Source organism: Pistacia vera, unplaced genomic scaffold, assembly GCF_008641045.1.
Source record: "Pistacia vera cultivar Batoury unplaced genomic scaffold, PisVer_v2 Contig217, whole genome shotgun sequence".
Taxonomy (NCBI): Eukaryota; Viridiplantae; Streptophyta; class Magnoliopsida; order Sapindales; family Anacardiaceae; genus Pistacia; species Pistacia vera.
Window position 1 is genome coordinate 851,977 of NW_022196021.1, and position 12,848 is coordinate 864,824.

The 12,848-nt window shown below is 38.6% G+C and overlaps 1 protein-coding gene across 1 annotated transcript; it reads left to right on the forward strand.

Annotated features, from left to right (window-relative positions):
* Window positions 1-539: 539 nt before the first annotated feature.
* On the forward strand, window positions 540-12,323 carry LOC116130054 (plant UBX domain-containing protein 2). Its single transcript, XM_031415800.1, has 3 exons — window positions 540-1,736; window positions 10,982-11,260; window positions 11,794-12,323. Exons 1-3 carry the CDS (start codon window positions 756-758, stop codon window positions 12,016-12,018), a joined length of 1,485 nt encoding a protein of 494 aa, XP_031271660.1. The 5' UTR covers window positions 540-755; the 3' UTR covers window positions 12,019-12,323.
* The last annotated feature ends 525 nt before the right edge of the window (window positions 12,324-12,848 follow it).

Sequence of the window (12,848 nt, forward strand, 5' to 3'; positions counted from 1 at the left end):
ACTCTTTTGACATAATTTTTTTTGCAAATTTAACACAAAACAGATCTTCTGTATAGATATAATATTAGCTTCACAAGTCCAGGCAAATTAAATTCAAAAGCTTTGGTCCCTGACTGATCAATTATAAAACTAGAAATCGAATAATCAAGCTCAATTATGAACATAAAATAGTAAAACAATAAAATATTAAAGAAGTAAGAAGGGTTAGGCTTAACATAGAGGCTCATCAAGATTTTAAGTTAAATTAAATTTTGTGTTAAATAACAAGTTTTATTTTGATTATCGTTTAATTGTTTTTATTTAAATTAAAATCAATTCAAGATTTCTTTTATAACTTTCAACTTAATAAAATAAAATAAAAATTTATCTATTGAGTTTGGTAAGGTTTACGAATTGGGATAAATTTTAACAAACCCTTTTCTTCCAATGAAACTTGCTGTTTCCAGAAAGAAAACCTGAGGTGGCATGTTCTAATTGGACTTCTTAAGCAATCCAACACCGCTCAACTTCTGTTTATTCCATATAAGAAACAAAAACCTTTCTTACCACTCCAATTCCATTACAGCCCATTCCAATTCTGTTCTGTCTCTTCTTCTCTCAAATGCTGACACTTTTCTTCTGATTATACGAGGTCAACTCTCCCCCAAACCCCACCGCCCTTCTCTTTTTCTTGAATTTATTTTCATTTTTGTTTCAATTTAAACCTTTTTAATTCAATTCGTTTCTTGATTCTTTAATTCTTTCGAGAAAAAATAATGGATGACATGAAAGATAAGATGAAGGGCTTCATGAAGAAAGTTAACAATCAGTTATCTTCTTCTTCTTCAGGTAAATTCAAGGGCCAAGGTCGAGTTCTGGGTTCCGGTTCTTCTTCTTCTTCGGGAGGACCCGTTTACCCTAATACAGCTCGACCCAATCCACACTACCTCAACACTAATCCCAATCCGAATCCAAACACACAAACAAAACCTAAACCTAAACCAAACCCTTCTCCTTCTCCTTCTGAGAAATCGCTCGTTTCTGAAGAGAGCAATAAGTCCGGTTTTGTGAATAATCCGGACCCGCGTCGGAAACCCTCTGATGGGTTTGACCCGTATGGTTCATTGATCACTTCCGGGAAGAGATCGCAACATGGGTATTCTTTAAATTTGTTTGAATGTCCTATTTGTGGGCAGGCTTTTAGGACTGAAGAAGAGGTTTCTTTACATGTTGAGAGCTGTGTGAATAATAGTAATATTAATAGTAATAATAATAATAATAACAGCAGTTCAACTGATGATAATAATAGTAATAATAATGGTGATGTTGGTGGTGTTTTGAATGAATCTAGGAGTGAATTGGAGACTTGTGTTGGTGTGTTTTTTTCTGGGAGGCCGAAGGAAGGGTCAGTTGAAGTGGTGCGTAAGTTGTTGGGGAATGTGGTGAAGGAGCCCGAGAATGCGAAGTTTAGGAGAATTCGAATGAGTAATCCGAAGATCCGGGAAGCGGTTAGCGAGGTTGTGGGAGCAGTTGAATTATTGGAGTTTGTTGGGTTTGAATTGAAAGAAGAAGGTGGGGAAATGTGGGCAGTAATGGAGGTTCCTGATGAGGAGAGGGTTGGTTTGATTGGTAAGGTAGTGGAACTGTTGTTGGATCTGAAAAAGGTTGAAGTGCCACACAAAGTCGAGAAGTTGAAGGAGGAGGAAGCTAAGGAGGAGGCCAAGGAACACGTTGAGCCGGTCAAGGTTGATAGACAGGTATATTGCTTGTTTTATACTTTTTAGATGATGAATTGATGTTTATTAGCTTCAATATTCAAAGTGAGTCTATGAATTTATGTTATGTTAATAGATAGGAAATTCATTGTGAAATGGTTAGAATAGTTATGTAGCACGTGAGAACACACTTTGGATAGGGCTGAATATGATTTATTGTTGAATTTTATAGCAATGAACATTGCATGTTAAATGATTTAATAAGGATATTAACTTTAGACTTTAGTTTTTGTTGGCTGTTTTGGATATGAGGTTTTAAACACGGTAACACAAAAATCATAAGACAAATTGAAATGATGTTTTATCCCACATTTTTGTCTTTTTCAGCTTGCTAAGTCAAATTTTACCCAAAAAATCGCTAAAAAACTGATAATATCAAACCGACTGAACCAATGTTTTACGTTTTGCTTTGGTTCGGTTGTTAATTTAAGATGATACGGTAAGGTTCGGTTTTTTTTTTTTTTCACTTGTTCGATTCGGTTCAGGTGAAAAACAAAACCAGACCACATTTTTCCACCTCTAACACATATCAATTATAATCAATTAATTTTCAGAATCATGGTTTTTGAACCCATGAACTCTTAGAAGGGAAAGTCTTAGGGTAAGACCCAAAAGTTATAAAAACATACAAACATGTTATAAAAACATGTGTTTTTAACCATTTAAGGAGAGCCATACATGGTGTGATGACTGGCAGGCTAACATGTTATAAAACATGAGTTTGTTCTGCCATTTAAGGGAAGCGCTGCAGTGTGATGAGTGGCAGAGTAACATGTTAGGAAATAAATGGTTTTTCTACCATTTAAGAGAAGCCACACATAGTATGATGATTGGCACACTAACATGTTGTAAAATATTGGGTAAACCACCATTTAAGGGAAGCCACACATAGTGAATTTTCCGTAAAAACTGTGTTCTTCACTTGAACTTTTAAATTTTCAAAGAATGGGTTGGTGCGGAAGCATTTGAGATAGTTCTTTAAATATTTGGAAGTAGATTAACACCAATTTAATTTGTGTCTAATTTGGCTCTTTCTTTTTCTATTTGAATTAGAAATCCTCCTTTATTTTGCGGTCAAATCCAGTCAAAGTTTGACTATTCAAGTGAATGTCTAACCATTTCCCTCTTACATCATCTTTGACTTTAAAACTAAGCTTTTGTGCACTTGTCTAAGAATGATGTAAGAGGCCAGTGGTCAAACATTTACTTGACAACAGTCGCACTTTGATTAAAGAGCAATGCTATGCTTACAACTGAGTCATATAAACAGACAAAAAATAAAGGACAAAGTAGTCATTTTACATAAATTTTGTAAAATTTTTGTCTATCTGTATGACTCAGTTGTAAGCAAAATATTATTGTTGACTAAATCTGACCCACAAGATAAAAAGATGATTACTATTTTGAGTAAAAAGAGAAGAAACCGAATTAGGCATAAATTTAATTGGTTTAAAAATTCGAAAGTTTGTCCACTTGCCTTGTCTAAGAGATACTTGAATACAGTGAAGTATATTGATCTTGTTTCTTCCAAACTTCTATCCCCTTCAGTTATGATTGAGATCACATCAATTTGGGCAAAGAAGCTTGCACAAGGAGACACCATAATTTACTCCATCGACATTTATAACCCAAAGAACTCATATTTTATGGTGTAGCCATGCCTGGAAATTGAAGACAATTTCTGATAATTTTCAGAAAAACTAAATAAGAAAATACAACTTGCAATTATTGGAATATCTTCATGTTGCATTTGGTTGAAATTTATCTTGTACATGAGGAAATCAAAGGCTTATGCTTGGAACTTAATACAACTAGGAGGACCAAAGGCCTTTTTCTATCTATACACTCTTTCAAAAATGCATTGAAGAGATCATTTTGGAAGATTTTCCATGGATATGGGCTTGAGGGATTATGATGCCTAGAATCTGAACAGAACTTGCTAGATAAGGGACCTCTATGGACATATTTAATAACAAGCTTCGATGGATAAAGCTTAATTCCCTTCTAACTCTTAAATAGTTGGCTTTATTTCATTAACTTTGGTCTGTTCCACAGAAGGCCCCAAGCCAACTGCCTATAGTGTGGTGGTTAGGAAGTAATGTCTTTTGTCTATCAATAGTATTTCCAAGGCCAAAAACTGAACTCTGCCTATAATCTGTCTTGCTTCAGTTTGTCCACTTGCCTTGTCTAAGACATACTTGAATTCGGTGAAGTAAATATCGATCTTGTTTCTTACAAAGCCCCCTCCTCTTCAATTTATTATTGAACTGCATCAATTTGTGAAAAGAAGTTTGGACAAGGAGACACCATTAATTTACTCCATTGACATATTTTAACCCGAAGAACTCATTTTTTATGGTGTACCCATGCCAGGAAATTGAAGACGATTTCGGATAAGTTTCAGGAAAAATAAATGAGAAACTACACTTATGATTATTGGAATATCTTCTTCTTGCATTTGGTTGGAAGTTATCTTGTATATGAGCATGTCAAAGGCTTGTACTAGGACCTGAATACAAGAGTACCAAAGACCTTTATCTAACTATATACTCTTTCAAAGTTGTATTGAAGAGATTATTTTGGAAGCCATGGATATTGGCTTGAGGGATTATGATGCCTAGAATCAGAACAGAACTTGCTGTATCATTGCCCTTTAAATATCTTTATACGTTTCCGATCAAATGAATGTATCAGTTTTAAGGATTTTCCACCACTATTGACCTTAAACGTCTGCATATTCTCTTGCTATAACAAAGAGATGACCTTCGCGTCTTCCTGATACTGAAGTTTAAAGCTAATATCTTAACAGAAGTCGGCTGAATAGAACCTGCCCAGAAAATCAGACAATACAACCCTATGTAAATAGCTAATAGTCACTCCTAGCAATATCAATACAAACAGTAAACAACTTAGCAAAATAGTGTAAGTACACCAGAAAAGGATAAGCATCAGACTGACTTCGAGGGGGCCACCATCCCCACAATACTGAATTCGAGGGTTAGTAACCTCCCTTCCAATTTACTTCCTATTTTTTCTACCTCCATTTTCTTATTCCTCTTTTTATTCTGTTCTGTCACCTGTCTGTTCCAACCGAATTCCACCCCATCCCCTCGTATCATGCCACCTGTTCCACAAATATTCCCTCTTAACAAATCCCAACTTCCTAATATTCCCATACTTCCTACCACAACCCTTCCTGTGGTACACCAGCCTTGTTGGGTGCTCATCATTACCCTCCCCAAGGACAACCACCTTGTCCTCAAGGTGAAAGGCAGGAAATTGGTGGTCGATAGTGTCAAAATCTTCCCATGTGTTTTCATAGGAAGGTAACCCCTTCCATTGAATCAGCACTTCCCACTGGCCATTCAGAAGTTTCCTTTTCTTGATAACTGCTTCAGGTTCGAGTTGTAACGTTAAATCCTCGTTAAGAGCTGCTGGAAGAGGCTGGCTGTTGGCAATTGGAAACATGGCTTTCTTCAGCTGTGAAACATGGAAGACATTATGAATGCGGGCTGAAGGAGGCAGTGCCAACCTGTATGCCACCGCTCCAATCCTGTCCGTGATGATAAAAGGACCATAAAACCGCGGGCTCAGTTTCTCATTATAGCGACGGGCTAAGGATCGTAATCGATACGGTTGTAACTTCAAGTATACCGAATCTCCTATCTCAAATGTCACCTCTCGACGATGGCAATCAGTAGCTAGCTTCATGCGGTTTCGAGCCTTAAGAAGATTTGTCTTTAACTCCTCAATGATATGGTTTCGGTGCTGAAGTTGTTGGTCAACATCGGCAATTGGAGAAGTATGATCTGCATACCGTAATATTGTTGGAGGTTCACGGCCATAGAAAGCCTTAAAGGGGCACATTCCCGCAGAGCTATGATAGGTGGTATTGGACCAAAATTCTGCCCATGGCACCCATTTGGGCCACTGCTGTGGGTGGCTATTGACGAAGCATCGGAGGTAAGTCTCTAAGCAACGGTTGACCACTTCGGTTTGACCATCCGTTTGCGGATGGTAGGCTGAACTCATGTGCAACTGTGTGCTAGACTGCTTAAGTAATTCGGCCCAAAAATTACTCATGAAAATCCTATCTCGATCGGATACAATAGTTCTCGAAAATCCGTGCAACCTGACCACCTCTCGGATAAACAGGTCCGCTACCGTCTGGGCTGTATATGGGTGTTTAAGAGTGACAAAATGGCTATACTTGGTGAACCGGTCGACTACGACCAGAACAGTGTCGACCCCTTGCGCTTTGGGTAGCCCCATAATAAAATCCATTGAAACATCATCCTATACTTGGTGAGGAATAGGTAAAGGTTGGAGCAAACCTACTAGACTTAAAGCATCGTATTTATTCTGTTGACAGATGCTGCAAGCAGCTACAAATGCCTTGATGTCTTTCTTCATTCCTTCCCAAAACACCACATTCGATATTCGTTTGTTTGTCCGAAAAAATCCAGAATGGTCTCCAATCGGTGAAGTATGAAATTCCTGTAATAGCTGATGAATGTGAGGCCCCGATTTCGGTAAAACCATTCGGTTATGGTACATCAAATGGCATCCTACCAATCTGAAACGGGGGTGACTGTTTGGGTCAATCAAGAGCTGTTGGATAATCTGTCGTAACTTGGCATCTTGCTGTATAGCATCCTCAAGGCTATCAAGTCCCGAAAAACACCCCATCAAAATAGCATGATACTCAGTTGGCTCGGACATCCTAGAAAGGGCGTCTGCTGCTTTATTTTGTGGTCCTGGTTTATATTGGATGATGAAATTTAGTCCTAATAGTTTGATAACCCACTTTTGCTGACTTTCACTTAGTAATTTTTGGTCGGTTAGGAAATGTAGACTCCGCTGATCTGTCCTGATAACAAAACGTCGACCTAGGAGATAATGCCGCCATTTTTGCACAGCCATTACCGCAGCCATTAATTCCCTCTCATAGACTGACTTTAGTTTTGAATTGATAGACAAACCTTTACTGAGAAATGCAATCGGCCGCCCTTCTTGCATCAGTACTGCCCCTAAGCCACTTCCCGAGGCATCTGTCTCAATAACAAACTCTTGAGTGAAATTGGGCATCCTTAGGACAGGGACGCTGGTCATGATGCTTTTTAATTTCTCGAAGGCCTGTTGAGCTGCTGGATTCCAGGCAAAAGAGTCCTTTTTTAAAAGTGCAGTGAGTGGAAGAGCTATCTTATCGTAATCGCGAACAAAACGGCGGTAGTAGCCCGTCAGCCCCAGAAATCCTCTAAGTGCCCTGATGTCCTTTGGTTCTGGCCATTTAGTGATGCTTTCTATGTTGGTGGGATCAACTGCTACACCCTTGGCAGACATGACATGGCCTAGATATTCCAGCTGAAGTTGCTCGAATTGACACTTCTTTTGATTTACCACCAGTTGATTCTCCAATAACACCTGCAAAATAATACTTAAGTGCTCTGCGTGTTCATCCATCTCCCTACTGTAAATCAATATATCGTCAAAGAACACCAACAAAAATTTTCTCAAATACGGCCTGAAGACATCATTCATGACTGCCTGAAACGTTGCGGGTGCATTGGTAAGGCCGAAAGGCATTACGAGAAACTCATAGTGCCCCTCGTGTGTCCAAAAAGCAGTCTTTGGTGTGTCTTCGGGTTTCACTCTAATTTGGTGATATCCAGATTTCAAATCGAGTTTTGAAAATACAGTTGCCCCATCTAACTCATCAAACAGTTCGTCGATAGCGGGGATTGGAAACTTATCCGGAACGGTCACCTTGTTAACGGCCCGATAGTCTACACAGAAGTGCCACCCTCCGTCTTTCTTTTTCACTAATAAAACAGGGCTGGAAAACGGGCTGATGCTTGGTTTTATAATTCCTGAGGCCAGCATCTCTTTGACAATACGCTCGATCTCATTTTTCTGATAATAAGGGTATCTGTAGGGTCTGAGGTTTGGTGGCTGTGTTCCCAGAACTAGCTGAATAGCATGGTCCTTTGACCTGGTTGGAGGTAACCCAGAGAGTGGCTCGAAGACTTGACTATAGTGTCCCAATACCTTCAACAGTCTGTCATCAATAGCCCCCATATTTTCACACTGAGTCTGCAGCTGCCCAAACTCGATCAAACAGCCTTGTCTTGCGCTCTGTAATGCCTTAATCATCGCCTTGAGCGATACCATAGTCTTGCTAAGTGATGGACCCCCATACAGACAGACTACCCGTGGTCCCATTGTGAACTTCATCGTTTGTTTTCTCCAATCTATAACAGTCTCACCTAGAGTCTTAAGCCATGCAATACCCAGGACTACATCCGCGCTACTCATCTCAAATGGAAAAAAATTTTGCACGATTGTCACACTCGGTAGCTCCAAACACACGTCCTTACATTCCCTTTCACATCTAATGCTATATCCATCACCCACCCTGACACCGAAGGATTGAGTTCTGGCCATTGGTATCCCCAAGTGTTCAACCACTTTTGAGCTAATAAAATTATGGGAAGCCCCACTATCAATCAACACAATCCACTCTTTACCTTAGATTCTTCCTTTGAGTTTCATTGTCTTCGGTCCCTGAATCCCAACCATTGAACTAGGGGAGAGCTCCACGTTGTCCTGTGGGTGCTCTATTTCAGCTTCGATACTTTCTCCACCCCCACTTGGATCTGGGTCATCTTCTTCATTGTCAATCAGGAGGATTTGAAACTGTTTTTCGCCACATTTATGCCCTAGAGAGTATTTTCCATCGCATCGAAAGCAGAGCCCCTTCTCTCGTTTCTTCTGAATCTCGGCGTCTGTCATCCGACGAAAAGGGAACTCACGTCGTTGGAAGCCTGATCGTTCGAAAGGTCGTGAGTTCGTCATGGATGATTCACGCGTGGAGGAATTCGTCGATGAACCCTGCAGGGAGGATTCTGGTGTTCGTCGACTGAAAGGGGAAAAAGAGTTTGAATTAGTTTTTAGGGATTCTATCGCGTTGGGAAATTTGGGATTATTTTCAGTTCGGGTCGGGTTGAAAAATCTGGGTACACTTCTGGATCCAAAGGTAAACCCAGGCCCAAATGTGCGTGAGCCCCTGTTTACTCCCACTTGGGCTTCTTCTAAGGCTTGGTTCTTTTCTTCAACCCTTTGGGCCAGCTCAATAACTTGCATCAATGAATTTGGTTGGGCCAACCTCACCTTAGCCCTAATCTCTGTTTTTAACCCATTTACGAATGCAGCTTGTAGGATCTCTTCTTTCTCCCCTACCAATAGAGCTGCCACTGCCTCAAACTGACGACGGAACTCCACCACTGAGCTTGTCTGTTTCATCGCCATTAGGGACTCGTATGGGTTGAGTTCTTGGGATCCACTAAATCTCTGAAGGAGTACTAATTTAAACATAGCCCAGGAGCTTGTCGGAGTCCTGGATTCTGTCCACTGGAACCAATTGATGGCTTCTCCTTCCATGCAGACAGTTGCTGCAACTAACCTTTCTTCTTCCGATATTCCATTGATGTTGAAGTATCTCTCAACTCTGAAGATCCATCCGGGATCTTCACCTGAAAAGATGGGCATTTCCAATTTTCGCCCCCCTATTTCATTATGGTTTTGGTTATTGCTCCCAGATCCACTGGCTCCATTTCCATTTTCTTCGTGGTGAGACTGATTATTTTTGCCTGACTGTCCCTCTGCTCTATCAACCTCTTCTTCATTCTTTCGCCTTACCCATGACTGTATCTCCACCAAACACTCCCTGATGGTACCCATTTCTACTCCCAGCTTTGTAACCTCTTTCTCCACATTATCGAGTCTAGAATCCATCCTCGTCACGACCATTACCCAGACCACACTGCTCTGATACCACTTGATAGAACCTGCCCAGAAAATCAGACAATACTACCAACCAACAATCCACACACGCGCACAATCATAGTTTAATGAGAGGACCCTGTTATATTAATCATCAATAGAACAATACAACCCTATGTAAATACCTAATAGTCACTCCCTAGCAATATTCAATGCAAACAGCAAACAACTTAGCAAAAATAGTGTAAGTACACCAGAAAAGGATAAGCATCAGACTGACTTCGAGGGTCAGCCACCTCCCCACAATACTGACTTCGAGGGTCAGTAACCTCCCTTCCAATTTACTTCCTAATTTTTTCCTACCTCCATTTTTTCTCTTCCTCTTTTTATTCTGTTCTGTCACCTGTCTGTTCCAACCGAATTCCACCCCATCCCCTCATATCATGCCACCACGTTCCACAAATATTCCCTCATAACAAATCCCAACTTCCTAATATTCCCATACTTCCTACCACAACCCTTCCTGTGGTACACCAGCCCTGTTGGGTGCTCATCATAAGCATACCGTTTTTCTTATTATTTAGGAAGCCATGGATATTGGCTTGAGGGATTATGATGCCTAGAATCAGAACAGAACTTGCTGTATCATTGCCCTTTAAATATCTTTATACGTTTCCGATCAAATGAATGTATCAGTTTTGAGGATTTTCCACCACTATTGACCTTAAACGTCTGCATATTCTCTTGTTATGACAAAGAGATGCCCTTTACTTCTTCCTGAAACTGAAGTTTAAAGCTAATATCTTAACGGAAGTAGGCATACCCTTTTTCCTATAGCCAGTAGATTCTTCAATTAAATGAAATTTCAATTTAGAGAATTTTCTGGAGTATTCATGCTTGAGGTGTATGTAATGCCTGAAATCTTGTCTTGTATAATAATCCATAAAACATGTCTAGAGGATTTGCTAGAAATGTAAGTACTTATCTGATTTTGTAGTTGGTGTGAATTGCTCAGTCTCTAACATCAAAGTCAATTATTTAATTTTTGTTTGAATTTATCTAATTGCTTCCCGTGTACATTTTTGGATTATCATTTTCTTGGAAATTGGCTATACATTTCATTGGCTCAAGCAGTGTCTAGAAGATTTTTCAAAATTTTATAAGACTATTTTACAATGCTATCTTATTTTTCAGCACTCTTTAAACTGTTCATTGCCTTATTTTTCATCTCCGAAATTAGTTTTGAATATAATGTGCTTGGCTGTGGTATCCTCTGTGATATTTGCTTTGTGATACACAAGTAATCTAACATTGTTTCTTATATTATTACTCTTGAGTGTAGAATTTTTATTTTGATATGTAATAAAACCCCCCTTGGATTGCTCTGTCAACATGCCCTGTATTAGTGTGTTGATATGACGTTGTCATTTATATGGTTACTTTAGATCCGGGTCTTCTTTTCCGTACCTGAAAGCATAGCAGCAAGAATCGAGTTGCCAGATTCCTTCTACAACCTATCAGTTTCAGAGCTGAAGAGAGAAGCTAATACAAGGAAGAAAAAGATTGAAGAATCGCAGCTATTGATTCCCAGGTCTTACAGGGAAAAGCAGGCAAAAGCTGCCAAGAAGAAATACCGCAGAGCTATTATCCGCATCCAGTTTCCTGATGGAGTGGTGCTCCAAGGTGTTTTTGGTCCATGGGAGCAAACAACTGCTCTCTATGAGGTTAGTATTTACAGTTATTAGTATTGTGTTTTGGTTGTTTATGAGTGCGCACACTTATTTATCCGAGTCTCATGTAATGAAATGGTACTTGGATAAAATTTTCAGACTCGGGATTGTTCAGTAATCGAAAGTTGTTTTCTGCTCTACTAGATTCAAGGATAGTCAAAAAGATGTGTTTGCTTTGTAATTAGAAGATGATATTTGAAAAACACGAAACTCATTTTTGATCATTTATCATATCAAAACCTTCCTGCGGATAGCTTTATTTACTTCAGTTTTTCACAATTTCTTTTACCTCACAAAGCACCATCTGAATTTTGTGCATTTTTTATCTCTAAACAATACAATTCTACACATTTAACGCTAGAGATGTATATCAACTTTGTGTTATTCTGGAAATTACTAAGAAAGTTTGTGCTTTTATCCTCTCTAATAGTATATCTTAGCTATAACTTAAATTTTATAAACACAGATTACGAACTTATGCGCATGTGTATGACTTCAAAGTGATAATCATTCTCTTTGGTTTTCAGTTTGTGAGCTCGGCACTGAAAGAACCCAGTTTAGAGTTTGAGCTGTTACATCCTGTATTAATCAAACGCCGAGTGATTCCAGCAGCAGGACAGAAACCTACCACATTAGAAGAAGAGGATTTGGTCCCGTCGGCGCTTGTCAAATTCAAACCTATCGAGACAGATTCTGTTGTCTTCACAGGGCTCTGTAATGAACTCCTGGAAATTATTGAACCCCTTGAATGATGCAGAAATTGCTCCAGTATTGTTCTTCACTGTTCCTGTACCGGGGCATATCGCATTATGATGGTCTCCTCGCATTGATCTCACAAATCTTCAGCTGGTTTTGCTTATGTCTGATCTTTTTTTGGACCCTATAGATATAGAAAGTAGACTGTAAATGTCAATTTGTGCATTTGTGTTATTTATGTTCTTCACCAGTACCAAAAATTGATTCTTTTCTTTTGTCAGATTTGGAATAATTGTAATTGTGCAATTAAATCAATTTGATATTTGCTTTGTGAAAGAATATAAAGCTTTATTTTCAGATATATCATATATCCAAAGAGTATATCAATTCGTCCAGAATTCTGGTTTCAAAATCAAGTTAATTAGAGGGTCTTCATTCAACACAGAATTACTTAATAATACAAATAAAAAATGTTAAAATTTGATTAAAAAAAACAATTATTTCTGAAATTTAATATTATATGTAGTGTAAAGAGTTATGTAATTAAAATAATAATAATAAAAAATTAGATTACTAATCATAACAAATATGATACAACAACTAATCCAACCAAATTAATATTTTAATATTGTTTTATTTTTTTAAAATATGAAGAACACAATCCAAATTATAATATTTAACAGAAATGATAGACCCACAAGGCACAAGCATAAAACTAGAAATGACGAGTCATTGAGCTTATTGACTTTATTGTATGATAAAATTGGATCATCAATGATCAAATCACATGGCAAATCTTCTTGAATTTGATATCTCCAAGATCCAAAAACACATCCAAAATGAGGCAATCTCCCCATGTGATGCCAAAAATAATTGGAAATTTACA

Excerpts from the sequence above, each read along its gene's own strand:
- LOC116130054 (XM_031415800.1), top strand. The coding sequence starts at position 756 with ATGGATGACATGAAAGATAAGATGAAGGGCTTCATGAAGAAAGTTAAC. Across the intron at positions 1,737-10,981 it reads CGGTCAAGGTTGATAGACAG|ATCCGGGTCTTCTTTTCCGT; the intron begins GTATATTGCTTG and ends TGGTTACTTTAG. Across the intron at positions 11,261-11,793 it reads AAACAACTGCTCTCTATGAG|TTTGTGAGCTCGGCACTGAA; the intron begins GTTAGTATTTAC and ends TTTGGTTTTCAG.